The sequence below is a fragment of the Engraulis encrasicolus genome, chromosome 19 (assembly GCF_034702125.1).
Source record: "Engraulis encrasicolus isolate BLACKSEA-1 chromosome 19, IST_EnEncr_1.0, whole genome shotgun sequence".
NCBI lineage: Eukaryota > Metazoa > Chordata > Actinopteri > Clupeiformes > Engraulidae > Engraulis > Engraulis encrasicolus.
The window spans coordinates 5,077,832-5,097,593 of NC_085875.1; the positions used below are offsets into that span (position 1 = coordinate 5,077,832).

At 41.0% G+C, this 19,762-nt stretch overlaps 2 protein-coding genes across 6 annotated transcripts in view; both read left to right on the plus strand.

Moving 5' to 3' along the window:
* The first annotated feature begins 273 nt into the window (after positions 1–273).
* Positions 274–17,678, plus strand: matn3b (matrilin 3b). 3 transcript variants are annotated; one of them, XM_063183511.1, is made up of 10 exons: positions 9,455–9,952; positions 10,065–10,190; positions 10,483–10,608; positions 10,715–10,840; positions 11,014–11,139; positions 11,888–12,013; positions 12,342–12,464; positions 14,466–14,594; positions 16,385–16,484; positions 17,144–17,678. In XM_063183511.1, the coding sequence occupies exons 1-10, from the start codon at positions 9,757–9,759 to the stop codon at positions 17,190–17,192; spliced, it is 1,227 nt and encodes a 408-aa protein (XP_063039581.1). In that variant the 5' UTR covers positions 9,455–9,756; the 3' UTR covers positions 17,193–17,678. The 3 variants fall into 3 exon arrangements, with proteins under 3 accessions (XP_063039580.1, XP_063039582.1, XP_063039581.1); XM_063183510.1 differs by lacking the exons at positions 9,455–9,952; positions 10,065–10,190; positions 10,483–10,608; ... (3 more) ...; positions 12,342–12,464; positions 14,466–14,594 and adding exons at positions 274–728; positions 1,369–1,542; positions 2,497–2,712; positions 3,885–4,244; positions 4,735–4,854; XM_063183512.1 differs by lacking the exons at positions 9,455–9,952; positions 10,065–10,190; positions 10,483–10,608; ... (3 more) ...; positions 12,342–12,464; positions 14,466–14,594 and adding exons at positions 278–728; positions 2,497–2,712; positions 3,885–4,244; positions 4,735–4,854.
* A 432-nt stretch (positions 17,679–18,110) lies between these two features.
* Positions 18,111–19,762, plus strand: part of wdr35 (WD repeat domain 35) — a 29,997-nt gene continuing 28,345 nt past the window's right edge. For all 3 annotated transcript variants that reach the window (XM_063183516.1, XM_063183517.1, XM_063183518.1), the window contains exons 1-5: positions 18,111–18,434; positions 18,760–18,877; positions 18,973–19,044; positions 19,344–19,436; positions 19,600–19,728. In XM_063183516.1, the coding sequence (XP_063039586.1) occupies positions 18,411–18,434; positions 18,760–18,877; positions 18,973–19,044; positions 19,344–19,436; positions 19,600–19,728 (436 nt within the window). In that variant the 5' untranslated portion in view covers positions 18,111–18,410. The remainder of the gene's footprint in view (positions 18,435–18,759; positions 18,878–18,972; positions 19,045–19,343; positions 19,437–19,599; positions 19,729–19,762) is intronic.

Consider the following 19,762-nt stretch of genomic DNA (forward strand, 5'->3'; position numbering starts at 1 on the left):
GACATTTTTAAACGTCGCCCTCTACTGTCTGGAAGTTTGTACTACACATCTTTGACTGCCACTGCCACAGGTGGCGCATGTAATCCACAGTAGGCTATACTGTATGCTACTTTTCAGTAGTTTTTATCATAATTGGCTTAAACTGGTTACAATATTGACAGTAGGGGGCAACACATCCCTAATCACCAAGAACTTTAAGATATTAATTTCAGCCCCTGTGCATCTTTTGCCGTATGTGTATGTAGGCTACGTATAGGCTACCTACAAAGAAGGGATGGGGGTGCATAATAAATTCATCTGGCTCTGTGCTCCTCAACTCGGATTGGCTCATCGTTCCACGTGCCCCTGGCTAACGGCCTTAAATGTGCACACTTTATGCGTTGCATTTCATTTGCTTCTCAGTAGAAACTAATCAATTGACACTGCAACAGTTTTGAACATGTGGGGCTGCTTAATTTATTTCTTTGTACTTGTATTTCTTGGGGTCGAGGGGACATACAGACTTTATGGATATCATCCACATCAGATGCATGCGGACAGACCGTATCCAAGAGCATACAGACAGAATTTGCTCCACAACGTGCAAGCTCAACAAGCTACCCGAGTGGCGCAACAGGGTACCAGAGGCGCACAACAGGGTACCAGGGTAGCGCAACCTGGGATCAGAGGAACAACGCAACAGAATACAAGAGCAACAACACAGCAGGGTAATGAGATCAATGGAGGAGGTATGATTTCATTTTATATCTTTAGATCTGACTGAAGGATTCTTACATTACTTTTGTAACTTGTCTATGTGGTCTAGGATACATGTGCAGGTGCTGGATTGCATGTCATACTTTAGGTCTCTATCTTGTTAAAATAACTTGCATCATACATCAAAATAGCCCATAGCCTATTGCAACGACACATATCTAATTATTATTACGTATATCTAATTATGCCTTGTCACATGGATTGAAAGTTCAGTGAGCCAAATAATCACAATTTGAAAACAATTAATGAAAGGTGAATAGTTTATGGCAACAGAGCTTAGACATCTATAGCCTATCATTTAGTTTTAAATTCTCTCCTCAAGTCTTATTTTTTTATTAGTGGGTCAGATGTAGGCTACCTGTCCACACTAAAAACATTAGTAAAAGGTGCTTTAAGTTTGCAGGTCACTTATTTCATGCTGCCATCCCTCATCTTATTCCATCCTGCACAACCATCATGTCACCTTGACTCCAACTGCTACTCCTCTTATCTATAATTAATAACATCAACTTCATCTGTCTTTCATGAAGCATACTACTCATTTCTCTACCACCTCCCTATCTGCTCTTCATTCCATTCCATTCACCACCTGATGGTTACCCACCACCGCAGCACATGGCGGTAACCATAGGTTTTTTGGCTACCATCATTACCACAAGCCAGCGCAGATGTGGCCCCCATTTCCAATCCGCCAGCCCCATCATGCCTCTCCTCCACCAGCTCCCACTACATCACTCAATGCCCTAAGCAGCCCCGACTCCCCCACCCCCTGGGCTACCACAGCAGGTACTGGAAGATGCCTCCGTTCCCCTCTGCTACCCTCCTGACTCTCCTGTGTACTCTCTCCAGTCATTTGTGTATGGGCTGTTGCAGTAAGCCCATGGTCAACATCCGCATGGTCCATCTAATCCCATGTCTTGCTTCTTTTATAATCAGGGTTGCCACCTCTCCCTGACCAAAAAAAATGGACATTTTAAACTCAATTGACCTTTTTGCTAATACAAAATGGTATTTTTTATTCAGTGTCCAGGAAAGTTTATTTGTTTTCGGGGACAGACCATTCAAAAACTGGGACAATCCGGAAAAACTTGGACAAGTGGCAACACTAATTATAATCCATTTACCCCGTGCATTTTTTGTCTTAACAGATAACTTTCTTTAAAAGGCAAATTCTCTAACCCATCCCCTTGAATAACGTGTCTGGAATATATATTTTTTTAACTCTTATGGCATGGGCCCTTTTAATACTAGATAATGAATCTGTCATGCACTATTAATTGATAATCTTGACATTGCAGGGATAATAAAAGTCGCATTAAAAGTAGCACGTTCATAAAATGCATGTATTGATCCGTCGTTGAAAACGATTATGTCAGAATCAAGCAGATGATGATTCTCCAGTGATATGCACTCTTAACACTTTGTTTTTTTCCCCTCGACTTTGTCTTAATATCTGTTGTGTGTATTCCTTGCAATGTTCATTATGTGCATTGTGTGCAAGCTACTTGACACCATACTTCCCCCCCTGGAGATCAATAAAGAAATTCTTCTCTACTCTTGTCTTGATGAAACTTACACATTCAAAGCTACTTCAGTTTGATCCTTGATGCATGTGTCCTTTCTAGGTCTTTGTTTCAACCGAACAATCTCTCTGAGAATTTTTGTTGTGTTATAATGAATTTATTCTTGTTGTCAAGTATTCAAGCTCCTAATTTTTCCCCCTCTGTGCGCCATGTACAGCACCCAAGGAGATGTGCAAGAGTCGACCTCTTGACCTGGTCTTCCTGATAGACAGCTCCCGCAGTGTGCGGCCCGCCGAGTTCGAGAAGGTCAAGGTCCTGCTCTCGGACGTGGTGGATGAGCTCGAGATCGGGGCCGACGCCTCACGGGTGGCCGTCGTCAACTATGCCAGCACCGTGAAGATCGAGTTCCTGCTCAACAAATACTTCAACAAAGGTGCAGAGATGTCCGAATTTGTTTGGTGCAGACAGAGATGTCAAACTTTGTCATGACTATAGGAACAGGGCATTTGTTGGGTGACCTAGGTCAGTGGTTCCCAACCTATGGGTCGGGACCCAACCTATGGGTCGCCAAAGATCCACAGTGGGTCGCGAAGCCCTCTTGAGTTTAAGGGGTTTAATTTTAATACCATATATAGCCCATGTTGAATAAATGACAAAGCAATTAAACTAATATATGCATAGAAGCAACACAATGTAAGTGATACATTAAACAGTTATTCTATATTTGACTGAAGACAAATTGAGGAATAAAATGATAATTAATGAGTATCATGTGACTCCCTCTCGTGCGGCCCCTTGCGCGATTGGGTCACCAATCACCAGCTTGCAATGGTAAAAATATGGGTCCCTGAAGAAAAAGGTTGGGAATCACTGACCTAGGTGACTGATGAGCTGTTTTATAATAAAGTACACAACACTGCAGTTGCAATTACACAGATTTATTATAACTGATATTAGATAACACGACATGGTCGAGTTCCTGCTCAACAAATACTTCAACAAAGGTGCAATGATAAGAAGAAAGCAGGCACTCTCATGTACCAAAATCAAAAAGCCTTTGTTGCATTGCCATGGTTACATTAACCTTTTGAAAGACTTGGATTTTGGCCTTCTAGTCTTCTTCAGGGAGTAAAACCAAAGGTGCAGAGGTGTCAAAAGTAAAAGCAGAAGTTAAAAAAAAACAACAACCCTGCCATTTTCCTTACAGCACAGCTACGTAACTCTACAGAGTAACTGATCTACTGTTTCTGTTGTTCGTCAGCTAATTCTGTGGTGATTTGATCAAAATTGTGGCGGATTTCCTTCATAGATTTTAAAATGAGTAAACACAGTCTATCTACCTACCTCATTAGGTACATAGGAAGAAGTGGTGTAACAGATACTCAATATAATGTTATGTTCTGGTGTTCACACTATACATTTGATTTGACTTATTTAAACTCAGAACATCATTGAGGGCCCAACCCTCATTTGCAATGATGTTGGGTAAAACCGTACATATAAAACAACATGCAGCATCACAACGATTTGTTAACTAAAAAAAGTGCATGAATGCGACAACTTCTTTTGCTTATTTCTGCTTTTAATTTTCACCCCTCTGCGAAGGTGAAATGAAGCAAGCTCTGTCCCGCATCGATCCGCTGGCCACGGGCACCATGACGGGCCTGGCCATCAAGACGGCCATGGACGAGGCCTTCACAGAGGACTCCGGCGCACGTCCCGTCTCCAAGAACATTGCCAAGGTCTGCATCATCCTCACCGACGGGCGGCCCCAGGACCAGGTGGAGGAGGTGTCGGCGTCTGCGCGTGGCTTCGGGATCGAGATCTACGCGGTGGGGGTGGACCGGGCGGACATGGCGTCCCTGAGGCTCATGGCCAGCCAGCCCCTGGAGGACCACGTCTTCTACGTGGAGTCGTTTGGGGTCATCGAGAAGCTCACCTCCAAGTTCAGGGAGACCCTCTGTGGTAATTGGGACGTTTAATTGAGACAGTTTCTTTCTTTTTCATTAACTTCTTTTTTGAGGGGCTTTTATTGACTTTATTAGACAGAGAGTTTGGGAGGAGAGGAGGCAGGAAAGGAATGGGAGAGAGAGAGATAGAGAGAGAGAGAGAGAGAGAGAGAGAGAGAGAGAGAGAGAGAGAGAGAGAGAGAGAGAGAGAGAGAGAGAGAGAGAGTCAAGAAACGACCCCGGGCTGGAATTGAACCCGGGTCTCAGTCAGTGCCCTAGCCGTTTGAGCCACAGACGGGGCACTCAAGTGTCTTCTTGGATTGTTCTCCCCAGGACATTACATGTAACCTTGCTGTATGCTAGAGCATTCATCTCTCCAAAACCTCAGTTGGAAAGAGTCTCTCATTGTGTTCTTAACTAGTTTTTTAGAACATTAATCCACAAAGAAACACATCCTTTGTGATAACTACTCTATATTACCAATGCTATCATATGATTAATTCCAGGCTTGGACCGCTGTGCCCTGGGACACGACTGCCAACATATCTGTATCAGCAGCAATGCCTCATACACCTGCAAGTGCCGAGACGGATACACCCTGAACGCGGACAAAAAAACCTGTTCACGTAAGCTTTATCTATGTGTCACTCCTCCAGAGATCTTGAGTGCGTCTTAATATGCGACCTTGCCTCCTCCACTTGCGCTTGTCTCCTCGTCCCACCTCCTGGCCCCTCCTCCGTGGAGAAAACGATAAAGTTTCCCAGCTGTCAGCCTCGCCACAACAACTTTTGAGGGACTGTTTTTCATCCACCAACCCAATTGCACATGAGAAAAAGAATACAATTGAGCTTTTGCAAGATATTGAAATATAATGCTGTTGTCAGTGATGTCATCATGACGAGAAGCAAGTAGAGGAGGCAAGTGGAGGAAGCAAGGTAGCATATTAAGACGCACTCTTTGATGAATCACTTACACTTGCTGTCCACAGTTAGGATGGATATATTGTAATGCCATGATGCACCATCAGCTCAATATGGCCTACTTGCAGACTGCTTTGTTGTGGCTAGTCCCATAAAGTTAATTTCAGCTGTGTTTATCTGATCAGTGATAAGGTCCCATGATCTTGATTAATTGCTTACACATAATACAAGCAAGCAATGACACGATTTTATTTACATACTGTATGCATATGCTTCCATAAAGTTACTTTCAGCTATGTCTATTTGATCCCTCATCGCGATCAATATGGCAACTAAGGTCTTTGTATCATAGAAGTTTGCATTAGTTACATAGTTATTAATAGATTCAGATAAGTTTAACAGTATGATTTAATTTTATTCTAGCATGGCTTTTTGGGATTATGGCATTTGTTATCTGTTGCGGTGCGCCGTTTGACCTCCTGTTGACCTGCAGGTGGGTTTGTGTAGTGGGCTGCTGTGAAACACAAACATTGCCTATGACCCTGCTTAGGTCCAGGAACCGAAGGGAGCAACTGTGTTCCTGGGGAGCCGTGCCCACCTACATGCGTCTTAGTGGACGGATCACTGAAGTGCACATGTCCAGAGGGATATGCCTTGAGTGACGACAATGAAACATGCTTACGTAAGAGCCCTCTATCGTCTGACGAATAGAGAAGGCCAGAGAGTACAACCAGATGTTAAGTTCTCGAGTTGACAACTTAGCATCGGCATGTTTACAAAAAAGGTTGCTCTCAGCTTTTGTCTGTGTTAGAAACTTAATTGTGAGTCCCTTCTCATTGTTCTAGAGAAGTGGTTAGTACTATGCCCTCAAATGGTTTAACATTTTATTTCATCCTCAGTGTGGGCAGTCACTGAATGTCTACATACTAACTGATGAAATATTTAGCACTCAAACATTTTGCCATTGAGTGTCAGTAGCTGAATGGTAATTTACTATTTCAAGTTCCTGATGTTGTCTCTTTTACCAAAAGATACCAATTGCATTAGAATCTGTTACAAAATGCCACAGATGCAGTATATCTGCTCGAATCTCAGTACTGTGTCTTCAAAGCTGTAAAACACATGACATGAGACTGTAAAAGAGCTGTAGAACCCAAGATTCAGTCACATTTAGTTAGTCCAACTGTGGCTGTGTGGTCCTGTGTCCAACTGTGGCTGTGTGGTTATTCTGTAGCTATGGATCTGGAGGAGGGCAGCTGTGATCCAGCAGAGCCGTGCCCACCTACGTGTGTGTTAGTGGACGGATCACTGAAGTGCACATGTCCAGAGGGATATGCCTTGAGTGACGACAATGAAACATGCTCACGTAAGGGCTCTCTATCAGGACTGATAGAGAAGGCATCACCATGCAAATGCAATAACTAGTATCTGCATGTGTGATGATCTGTACAAATTGTCTACTATCTAACACCAAACGTAGGCCATTAATTCCTTCATGGAAATATCCGTTTTTCATGTGTGGCATTGGTAACATAATGGCCTACCACATTGCTAGATTAACTTAACCAGCCGAAATATACAGTAGATGCATGCATTTGAAATGCATAATGCTGGTGTGGATTGGTATAGTATTATGTCTTAAAATAATGCTATTAATGACATGCATCTGCGTAAGCTGAATGACGAGAATAATACAAATGATTACAAAAAATGCATAAATGTTTTTCTGTCTTTCTATTTTACATAATGGCAATGTTGTCTAAAGGAATTTGTTTTGCTTGGATATTTTAAGACGGGGATGGGCAACTGGAGGCCCAGGGGCCACATGCGGCCGGTCCCCTCACTGAGTGCGGCCAAAAGATAAAAAATAATGACCAGACTTTTCTTTTTAAACTACTATTGAATCAATCCAGTGTAATTATACTGTTGGCTAAAGAACACTCATATGTCTTCCAAACAATTTCATGAGTCAGTGAGCAACCACCTGCACCTCAAATCTGCAAGTTGCAGTCATATCCGTGATCATGTGGCCCGGCAATGGTGGTGAGGAAAAAATGTGACCCTCCTCATCATGAACGTTGCCCACCTCTGTTTTAAGAGAAGGTGGCATTGCCAACACTGTATGTAGTTAAACTGTAAAGAACATTAAAATAAGATGGCATTGAAGCCATATCAAATTCACCATTTGGCTGTTCACATTGGCTGTTATGGGTCAGAGCCCATGACAAATCAAGTATCTTTAAGCCCAGCCCATTGTTTGCAATTGAGAGGTGTGTCCCAGTAATCTTGTATGTTTAAAGGGACACTGTGTGAGATTTTAGATGTTTATTTCCAGAATTCATGCTGCCCATTCACTGTTACTTTTTCATGAATACTTACCACCACCATCAAATTCTAAGTATTCATTATGACTGGAAAAATTGCATTTTTCATACATGAAAAGGGGGATCTTCTCCATGGTTCGCCATTTTGAATTTCAAAAGATAGCCATTTTTAGCTGCAAAAATGACTCTACTTGGACCATACTAGAAAATACTTGTTTATTACTTTGTAAACTTTCATGTAAAGATCAAATTTGGCAATAGGCAGCACAGTTTCAATGAGCAGCATAGTTGCAGTACCTTTTTTGACCATTTCCTGCACAGTGTACCTTTAAAGTTATTAGTCGGGAGGATCTTGTGATTGAGGATCTGAGGATTTACTACCTTTTATGAGGTTTTTGAGCACTGATGTGCATTCTGTCATCTCTGTTCTTAGCATGATATCTTTCATTCATAACAAACTTTAAACAAAATCCATATAACAGTTTGACTGTTCCTTACTGTTATATTGTGTTCTTGCCTATTTCCAGCCTTGGGCGATGACTGTAAGCCTGGACAACCTTGTCCCCCTGTATGTGCTACTGTTGACGGGTCACTGAAGTGTGCATGCCCTGCAGGATATGCACTGAGTGATGACAATGAAGCATGCATCCGTAAGAACCTTCTATCATGCTGGATAGAGAGGGTACCATCATGGCAATTGATGGTTGACGTTGATAGCTAAGCATCTTCTTGTAGACTCTGGAATGGTTAACAAAAACTTGTATTGCATGATTCTGAAATAACTGATCTTGAGCTGTACTTGTTTCAAACATTTGAGATGCACTGGCATCGAAGTTCTTTGATTCCCCGTCTTAACTTTTGAGGAAAAAAACATTCACTGCATTTGTGAAATGCTTTTCCACCTTTCTGTTTCTTTCTCCTCCTTCCTGTTTTCAGCTATGGATAACAACACCTGTGTACCTGGGCAGCCATGTCCGCCTTTATGTGTGACCGTCAATGGCTCACTAAAGTGCACGTGTCCAGAAGGATTCACAATGAGTGATAATGACACATGCTCACGTAAGAGAGTGTTCTCTTTTGAAGGGTTGATGAAGGGTGGTATTGCACGTGCCAGAGCCATTTGATGTTAAGCCTAGGAATAATGTGCTTAAGGCACTACACATGTACCTGTTGTTTGCCTGGAAGAAAACTGTATTGCTGATGTTTTCACCACCTGATAGTCACCTGGATTCGTCATTTTCTAACACAGACTTGTACAGAGAGGCTGTACATTTTTTATTATATTCTTTGTAAAATTTGAAAGGAGATGGTGCAACACAAATTCACTGTGCCACTTATGATAGGGCGTAGACCAGGGGTGGAAAACCTCTGTCATTCGAGGGGCCACTTCAAATTTCTACAAGGGCTGTGTATTAACACTAACTAGGATTTCCCCCTGCACGTTAGGCCTATATTGAAGGCGGCCACCTTACAACAGAACCCACCTTCACTAGGTCCCCTGAAAATATAACTCAATTGTATTGCAAATGTAATTTCTAACATTTCTTTACCAAACATGTCATATTTGATGTGAAACCGCGTAACATAAAAACTATGTCGGGGGCCGGATACGATGGCCTCAAGGGCTGTAAAGGGGCCCTGGAGACATAGGTATCCCATCCCTGCCGTAGACACAGAAGTGTCATAGGTAATTGGAAAAACAAGCCAGAGCATAGTACATCTATTCAGTTGTAATTTCATCAGTCGATTAGTTTAGTTTTTTGCAAAAGAGTAGCAGCAGCCAATCAGTTCATAGTAGTGGTTTTTTATTTAGTCCTGGTCATTCACAGCAATGGAGGCAAACAACTGTGTTCCTGGAGAGCCGTGCCCACCTACGTGTGTGTTTGTGGACGGATCACTGAAGTGCACATGTCCAGAGGGATATGCCTTGAGTGACGACAATGAAACATGCTCACGTAAGGGCTCTCTATCAGGACTGATAGAGAAGGCATCACCATGCAAATAGATGTGCAGTTAAAAGTTGCAACATCTGCATGTGTGATCTGCAAAAACTAACAGGAAAAAGTTATACATTGTGGGCCATACATTTTCATAGGCTACATGTTGGACTTGATGAGATTAAATATGGATTCATGTAGAAATGGGCCATATCATGTATTGCTAGTTTTAGTTCATTGTGAATAGATAGATACTGTACATCCGTCAACATCCTTGACCCAAGGATGACAATCATTGTCATTGGACACACTGGTGATTTGGTAAAATAATTCACTGAGTTGGTGCAATGATTTCTCTTAGACTCTGTCTTTCGTTCTGTCTTTATTTTTTTCTTCCTGCCTTGCCATGCCCTTTTACAGCTATGGAGAACAACACCTGTGTACCTGGGCAGCCATGTCCGCCTTTATGTGTGACTGTCAATGGCTCACTAAAGTGCACGTGTCCAGAAGGATACAACTTGACTGATGATGACACATGCTCACGTACGTAAGATGGCAGTGCTCAATATCAGACCTGTTAGTCCACTGCCTCAGTTTTAGGCCGTACAAAATCAGTCAGCATAGCGGCATTTCATATAAATTTGGTCATTCACAGCAATGGAAGAGAGCAACTGTGTTCCTGGAGAGCCGTGCCCACCTACGTGTGTGTTTGTGGACGGATCACTGAAGTGCACATGTCCAGAGGGATATGTCTTGAGTGACGACAGTGAAATATGCTTTCGTAAGGGCGCTCTATCATGACTGATAGAGAAGGAATGACCATGCAAACAGATATGCATGCGTGATTTCCAAAAACTAACTGTAGAAAGTTGTGGCATCACAAGTTTCCTACATGCTGGATTTCATGGAAATGCATTTTTTCCCCATATGGGAACACAATGACGAACCATCTGCTATTGGTAGATAATGCATGAGACTGACATGTTCTTCAAAGATGAACTGAAGCTCTTTTGTGTACTTTTGGGAGATGTATTTCCATGCTCTTGTTTCTTTCTCATTCTGCCTGTTTGCAGCTGGGGAGAACAACACCTGTGTACCTGGACAGCCATGTCCGCCTTTATGTGTGACCGTCAATGGCTCACTAAAGTGCACGTGTCCAGAAGGATATGCCTTGAGTGACGATAGTGAAACATGCTTACGTAAGGACTGTGGCCAATATCAGACTTATTAATCCACTGCCTCAGTTTTAAGCAGTACCTTCTCAGTCAACAGAGCGGCATTTCATATAAATTTGGTCATTTACAGCAATGGAGGAGAGCAACTGTGTTCCTGGAGAGCCGTGCCCACCTACGTGTGTGTTAGTGGACGGATCACTGAAGTGCACATGTCCAGAGGGATATGCCTTGAGTGACGACAGTGAAATATGCTTTCGTAAGGGCTCTCTATCATGACTGATAGAGAAAGCATCACCATGCAAATACATCATGTAGCATCTGCATGTGTGGTCTGCAAAAACTAACTGTTAAAAAGTTGAAGCTTATTTGTGTACTTTTGGGACATGCATTTTCATGCTCCTGTTTCTTTCTCATCCTTCCTGTTTGCAGCTGGGGAGAACAACACCTGTGTACCTGAACAGCCATGTCCGCCTTTATGTGTGACCGTCAATGGCTCACTAAAGTGCACATGTCCAGAGGGATACACCTTGAGTGACGATAGTGAAACATGCTTACGTAAGGGCCCTCTATCGTCTGATGGATAGATAAGACCATGCAAATGCAAATGGTACTGCATATGTGACCTGCAAGAACTGGACAAAGTTGCACATCAAGAGCAACACCTGTTCATGCATTGTGCAGTAAGTTATGTAGAAGCACTCGAGAAGCACTCGAGAAGCTGAGATAGTTAGATTACGCAGCGTATTGGGAAAGATCGCTGGCCGTGGTGCTGAAGTGTCTATGCAGTTCTCGATCTCGGGAGTACAGGGCGCCACTAAGAACTCGGGCAGTATCTACGCCCGCAGATATGTGTGAGGTCTTAGTGAACACCCCCCGGCCGATGATCGTCAGAGAGCAATGGAGTAAGGTGAACAGGAGAGGAAGCTAGGGCAAGATGCACATCGATTGAACAGCAGCAGAAGGGGGGCGAACGGGGAGGTGGTGGGTGAGAGCAAGAAAGAAAATTTCTGACTGGAGACAGGTGAACAGAGAATCAATGCTATTTAGTTAATTAAGGGACGTTCTAAATTTCAGTTTGTTGAAATTCCCCCGAATAATGGCAGGGAGGAGAATGAGATGCAGTTGGTTAAATAGGCATGCCTATCTTTTCGCACTGAATTCAGACGAATGGCAGTTGAGCAGAGAATAGAATGCAGGTGGTAAATTAAGCATGTCAAATTTCATTACGCTTCTCCCAAACTTTAGTTTTTAACAAATCGTGCATTTTATACTGCCATTTCTTTCTCATCCTTCCTGTTTTCAGCTATGGATAACAGCACCTGTGTACCTGGGCAGCCATGTCCGCCTTTATGTGAGTTAGTGGACGGATCATTGAAGTGCACATGTCCAGAGGGATATGCCTTGAGTGACGACAGTGAAATATGCTTACGTAAGGGCTCTCTATCATGACTGATAGTGAAGGAATCACCATGCAAATACATATGCATGCGTGATCTCAAACTAACTAGCAAACAATACATATTGTGAGTTTCCTACTTGTTGAAATTTCACAGAAAACACACTGGCCCACTGTTGTTAATTAATAGATGAGGAATGTGAAAACTGCTATTAAAATAACAATTGTGAGCTGCACTCAAATTCAAAATTTGAGCTGCACAAGAACTCTTGTATGAACTTTTTGGGGAGAAGCATTTCTAAGATGGTGCAATGCTTTTCCACCCTGCTGTTTCTTTCATTCTCATCCTGCCTCTTTACAGCCATGGGTAACTACACCTTTGTACCTGGGCAGCCATGTCCGCCTTTATGTATGACTGTCAATGGGTCTCTAAAGTGCACGTGTCCAGATGGATACACCATGACAGATGATGATACATGCACACGTAAGAGAAAGCCCTTGTCATTGCTGTGTTCAATAGTGATAACAAGTACAAGTATGTAGATGTTCTGTGTGTGAGACCTCACATCACTATTATTCTGTGACACATTTCAATCTTGCATACAAAAGTGAAGTATTTTTTGCCTTATTTGGAAGTGAATAGGGTGGCCATCTTTAAAAGAAAATGCTGGCCATCATGGATTTTTTTTTTATGGCCAACCCCCCTTTTTGAAAGAGTGGATTCAAATGAGCATTTGTGCCAAATTCCATGCTTCCATTCCAAAGTGAACTATTTTGCCCTTGTCTGCTCCACTGATAATGATATTATGATTGGACAAAAAGAAAACTAATGTGCTTGTACTGATGTTTCAGTGCCATGATAACCAGAATGTAGTAATTGCCATGTTTTACACCGGCCTACAGTATATCACGAAAGTGAATACACCCCTCACAGTTTTTCAGATTTTTGAGTATATCTTTTCATAGGAAAGCATTACAGAAATTTCACTTTGACACAATGATTAGTGACCTTTTAACAACTTATTTAACCGCTTACATTTCTTTTTCACTCAGAAAAAAACAAAATACAGCCATTAATGTTTGAACATGTACTCACAAAAGTGAGTACACCCCAGATTAAAATCCGGTAGAGAAGGGGCTGTGTTGGCTCGAATCGTCTCGAAATGAAAAGGGATGAAAAGGGAGGTCATCAGTGTGCGTTTCAACCTTTCTTTGCATTGAACTTTTACATTTTGAGTCTGCATCTGGCTTAAATAGATTGGTGTGAGATTTGAATGCAATCCTATGGAGAATATCTTGATCTGCTTCAGTAGTCACAGTGCATGTTGACATGCATGTTTCTTTTAGGTGTATTTCAGATTGCCAATGTTGACAGCATTCATGCATCCCCAAACCATGTCAGTCCCACTACCATGCTTGGCTATTGAGAGGATACACTTTTTTGTAAAACTCACTTGTTTACCACCACACATGCTTGACACCATCTAAAGCAAATTTGTTTATCTTGGTCTCAAGAGAGATGAACAGACCAAGGATATGGATCACTGGAACCATGTCGTGTGATCTGAAGAGACCAAGATAAACAAATATACTTTAGATGGTGTCAAGCATTTGTGGTGGTAAACAAGTGAGTGTTATAAAAAAAAAAGTGTATCCTATCAAAATCCAAGCATGGTAGTGGGACTGACATGGTTTAGGGATGCATGGATGCTGTCAACATTAGTAATCTGAAATACGCCCAAAAGAAACATGCACTGTGTCAACATGCACTGTGACTACTGAAGCAGATCATGATATTCTCCATAGGATTGCATTCAAATCTCACACCAATGTATTTAAGCCAGATGTAGACTCAAAATGTTAAAATTCAATGCGAAGAAAGGTTGAAACGTACACTGGTGACCTCCCTTTTCATGCCTTTTCATTCCGTTTCATTTCGAGACGATTCGAGCCAACACAGCCCCTTCTCTACCGGATTTTAATCTGGGGTGTACTCACTTTTGTGAGTACATGTTCAAACATTAATGGCTGTATTTTGTTTTTTTCTGAGTGAAAAAGAAATTTAAGCGGTTAAATAAGTTGTTAAAAGGTTGTCAAAGTGAAATTTCTGTAATGCTTTCCAATGAAAAGATTTACTCAAAAATCTGCAAAAACTGTGAGGGGTGTATTCACTTTCGTGATATACTGTATACAGATTTTCAAATCTACCGTATCCAGTCAATTAATTATGTTGTTGCAGGGATGTGTTGCAGAAAATGTGTACATTTTTTTTACTCATTTCCTAACCTGCATTTTTTGTCGAAGGCCAATGTGTAGGCTTACATATACCTGAACACTGACTGCTTCACTGAAGTCATATTGAAGTCATCCTAGTGAGACAGTCAAGACAGCTACAGTGTGACTTATCAGTTAGCCTGTCCATGGTCCTGCTACAGTAGCAACCAGTTCATGGGGTGATGTTTGATGTAATCCTGGTCATTCACAGCAATGGAGGAGGAGAGCAACTGTGTTCCTGGAGAGCCGTGCCCACCTACGTGTGTGTTTGTGGATGGATCACTGAAGTGCACATGTCCAGAGGGATATGCCTTGAGTGACGACAGTGAAACATGCTCACGTAAGGGCTCTCTATCAGGACTGATAGAGAAGGTATCACCATGCAAATGCAATAACTAGTATCTGCATGTGTGATCTGTAATTGTTTACAATCTAACACCAAAAGCTGACTGATAGAGAAAGTGTCACAATGCGAAAAGATTTTCAGTTTTGGAAGAGAAACTGTCCATCTGCATTTGACTGTTTCAGTAGACATTCTCCAGCAAATCAATAATTACAATGATAGTTATTTTATTTGAATTGTGTTTGAACCTACTGACTTCACTAATACAGGGTACTTATAACTAATAACTGTACTCCACTACTGTGTCATCTATTCCTCTGCTGTGATGTCTGAATTAATAGTTTAGGCAACACTAATGACACCTGAAGGTTCCTTGCAAGCTGTCCAAGTCGAGTTCAACTCGATTTTTCTTTTTATATTTGATGCGCCAATAGACTCACCCACTGATCATATACCATTTTTATTTTATTATAGCCATGAACCAAGCATGTAACCCCGGAGAGGAATGCCCACCTACATGTGTGGTGGTCAATGGCCAAATGCAGTGCACATGTCCAGAGGGATATGTCCTGAGCACTGACCAAAAAACATGCTCACGTAAGAGCCCTTTATCATGGGCACATGCTAGACTAGAGGAACAAACTATCACAGTGCAGATAGATGTTCCATTACATGTAAATTCCTTACATTCTTTCATGTCTTGTGCTTTAATGCCTTTTTCATCTGTGTGGATCTGATCATTTTGTCTTAAAATGAGACAAAAAACATTATCTGTATGTGATGTTTTTTTCTTTTTTTTTTTTTCTCCAAGTATTTTTATTGATTTTAAAGGAGTTTTAACAGTAGTTGAAATACAGTGCATCACATTTCCCCTTAATAAATCCCCTCCCACCCACAGAACCAATCATGCCAGCATTTTCAATCCTATAGCAAAATAATGACAGAAAAATTGTAATTGCTAAATTAATTATGATATTAAATTAAATTAAAATAAATAACCTCTCATGGCCAAACCGGAAAATCTGTATGTGATGGTTAATACAAGAGTGAGATGTGGGCCTTTTTGGGCAATCAGCTTTGGCAGAAAATATAGATGGCTTTGTTTTTCATCTGGCATCTCTAAAACATGCAATAATCTGCCATGGTCCTTATGCATCCCATTTCTCATCACTCATTTCACAATGGTTGAAAGTCAGAGAATGGTGCATGACAGGAACTTACGTACGTACTTAATTTAGTGTGTGCAAATAGGGGAGGCGACATGCTGTTGTAGTACTAGCACTGACTCCAGTATGCATGTCGAGGACATATTAGAGTTTGTCAGACTTGTATACCCACATGGAGAGATTCATAGACCTGAATGAAATTACGTTTTTATTCATTGTATTTTGTGTGTGTGTGTGTGTGTGTGTGTGTGTGTGTGTGTGTGTGTGTGTGTGTGTGTGTGTGTGTGTGTGTGTGTGTGTGTGTGTGTGTGTGTGTGTGCGTGTGTGCGTGTGTGTGTGTTAACCTTCATTTTTGCATTGACAAATCATCATAAACTGTCATATTAAACTATTTAACTTGCTGTAGAACTGCAAAATGTGCTTTTATTAATAATAATAATCATCATCAACAACATCATGTTTTTTCTCTTAACAGAATTCTGCACAATGATGGATACCTCATATTGCTTGAGGAGCTTGAAGCTTTTCACACTCTTGACAAAACTAATACTGTAGCATCCATTTGAAACCCTCTGGTGAATCATTTTGTTAATGCTCACAGCGTATGATTGTGTTTTCCAGAGGAAGTACGTGCAGAGGTGACAGAGAACGCATGCATGTGCGAGGCCCAGATTGCCTTCCAGAAGAAGATGCAAGTGACCATTCAGGACCTCACCAACAAACATATCCTTTCAGTGCATAGACGTTTATTGATGTGTACTAGAGGTGCACCGAAAATTCGGCCGCAGAAAATATTCGGCCGAAAACGCAAAAAAAGACACTTTCGGTTTTCGGCCGAAAGCCAATTGAGCGGCCGAATCGGAGGGCGAATAGAAAATGAATTGAAAATGGGCATTAATTAAACTAATTTCAGTTGTACTCTAACATTTGAAGACTTCAAATACACATTTATTTTCTATCAAAAATATCTCAAAACATTTATTGTAAACCGTAGATTTCAGCAATATTTAAAAATAGTGAAAAACTTAACTTTTGATCACTTTTGACTAAATTGTAAGCTTAATATTCGGTTTCGGTATTCGGCCAAGTGCTTAATTGTTATTCGGTTTCGGTTTCGGACACAAATGTTCATTTCGGTGCACCTCTAATGTGTACTGTATGTTGGTGCTTTATTGACTTTTTTGTGTGCCCTGCAAAATAATACAATCACAAAAGAAGGAAAAAGCCATTCGGATTTGCAAGTCCAATGTGTTACCTTACCAATGAGTTACCAATGTGTGAAAACCTATTGCCTTTAAGCTAAAACACATATGGCAGAATAAATTAGGCTTTTATGATTGCAATTAATTTCAAAAGCATTGCACCTTAACCTGAGATTTCACTGGCTGATGTCACCCGACAACTTCAGGAAGTTCAAGGCATGCGGTGATTCCAGAGATGGCAAAAGATGAAAAAGTACACGTTTAAAAGTCCTATTTAAAAGTCCTTCCTCTTTAACCAGTTATGTACAAGGTTAGATTTAAGTCTTTGCATTTCATGCCGTGTAAACTTGGTGCTTTCTGTAAAAGATGACAAAAAATAAAATTAAGAATATGTAGGCCTACATGTATGCATATTTAAAATGTGCAATTTGCCCACCTTGTCAGTAATGTGTTTATAACCCCAAACTTCAGTTTGTTGGATTTTGGGGAGGTTTTATAACCTACTTCATGTTTGTTTGTTTGTTTGGTTTTTTTTTTGTCTTTTTACACATTTTCTTAAAATTATTTCACTGTGATTTGTAACCTTCAGAAGGTTTTTTATGAAGATAAATAAAGTTATCTTTGTATTGTCTGTAAAGTTAAAAGCCGATATTTTGAGCTGTAGGCCATGCCTGCATATGTTATTTGAATATGAAGATGTGATGGCAATAAATGTTTACACCTATGTTGCTGTGTTGAAGCGTTTTTTTCTTACATTTTTTCTTACTTTTCTTACATTGCACATGGCTCTAAATATACACATGAAAAATGAAAAAAGGTCGCACCATGCGACCTTTTTTCATTTTTCAGTCTTACAATATTTTGGTCAGCACCCTTAAAAGGAAGAAAAAAACTGTTGGGTGACGCCTGCTCCAACCCTTATGAACTCTAAATATACACATATAATCACTTTTAAACCTCAAATGAAGGTTGTTTTAAAATATGTGAACTGCACACTGCAGTATCAGAGATTCTTTTTTCTCTTTACTCTCTCTGGCAGTATGCTGTCCATACCAAAAGACTACATTTACCATGGTACACAGAAACGGAAGTTCCTCAACCATTATCCGGTTGTTGGTTACCTAGTAACGGAGCTAAACTCTTTCTACTAGCAAGTTAGCATACCTGTGGATGATGCGCATTCTTCAGCCACACAGAAGATGCTGTTTCGGTCATTTGCAATGTTAAAGTGTTTTAAAGTTTTATACTGCTGGTTGTATTTAACGTAAGATATCGTTTATATTTAACAGCATAGCTAGCTAAACAAATACCACGGAATTCGCTGCACCAAATGCACAAGTCTGCGAAGTAGGAATATTAGCCAGGCCTCTTCACGCCTTGGTTTATCATCAACATCACGTCAAAGTTTTTCTACCACGTCCACATCTGACAGTTGACTTGTAAGGATGTTTATTTACCTGAGTAAGAAGGTAAGGATATGTCATGGTTCTTGCTAACACTAACGTCAGATGCTTTCTCGGGCAGGATTAATGCTACAGATTGAATGATGGGGATACCATTTCCATGCAAAGAATTGTGGCTTTCATTTCGATGTTACAGGGAATCGAAATACAGCACTCAATGGTTAAAAAGAACCCACCCATGCATGTGTAAGATCTACTGAGAGAATCTTGGGCATATGCATTTACGAAGGGCCAACTGTATCCTGTATTGCAAAAGGAACATTCACACGAGAAAAACCGAGACGAATGGAAACGAATTTGCTTTCAATGTGCCCCTCTCTCATCCCCTCAGATTGCCATTCCAAACAGCACACGACTAAAATGTGTGTCATGGAACAAGGATCAAGGTTACATCGCATGTGGTGGCGAGGACGGACTTCTCAAAGTCCTGAAGTTAGAAACTCAGACAGGTGCGACAGTCATTCGCGACGAAATATTCCTAATGCAGAGTGAGAATATGGACATAACCCCCTATCCCCCACCCCTACCAATCTTTTGTTTACAGATGATGCCAAATTAAAGGGACTTGCTGCACCCAGTAACCTCTCAATGAACCAAACTCTTGAGGGTCACAGTGGTAAGAACCTCTCCAAAACCAGTAGAGGATATCCTCAAATGCATGCATTATTTTTGGTTAAATGGGTCGTTGGCCTGTTTTAGCAGACCTCTGTGGTTAGTTACAACCACAGCTAATGTCCATGAATTAATTAATCATTGGTGACTTATGTAAGCAATGGATAAGCGTCTGCTTCTGTGATGAAAGCAAAAACGAATCATTTAATCCATTCAATATTGTCATTGCCTGAGGTTGCACCACCCCGTCTGCTAAATGAATCAATGTGTCAATGACCCAAATACACACTTTGGTTTTTACAGGTGCTGTACAAGTTGTAACATGGAATGAACAGTACCAGAAACTCACAACCAGTGACCAGAATGGCCTTATCATTGTCTGGATGCTGTACAAAGGTTTATAATCCTTTCTTCTCTCTAACATTTACTGACAGTCAAGTCATGTTAATTGTTAAGTAAAGTTATGTTTTATAATAATGGGCCGAAGTGATTGTTTTTATTTACAGTATTGTGATGTGATTTTGTGGGTCTGGTTTGCTAAATGTCATTGCATCATCAGGGTCCTGGTACGAGGAGATGATCAACAACAGGAACAAATCCGTAGTCCGTAGCATGAGCTGGAACGCCAACGGGCAGAAAATCTGCATTGTGTACGAGGATGGGGCAGTCATCGTTGGATCAGTAGACGGTACGTTTACCCAATTTTACACTCGATTGCATGT

What these genes read in the sequence shown, in the direction of transcription:
- matn3b (XM_063183510.1), top strand. Translation starts at nt 440, where the DNA reads ATGTGGGGCTGCTTAATTTATTTCTTTGTACTTGTATTTCTTGGGGTC. An exon ending in CCCCTGGGCTACCACAGCAG is followed by an intron (nt 1,543 to 2,496) that starts GTACTGGAAGAT and finishes CGCCATGTACAG; the next exon opens with CACCCAAGGAGATGTGCAAG. An exon ending in ATTCAGGACCTCACCAACAA is followed by an intron (nt 16,485 to 17,143) that starts ACATATCCTTTC and finishes ACCTGAGATTTC; the next exon opens with ACTGGCTGATGTCACCCGAC.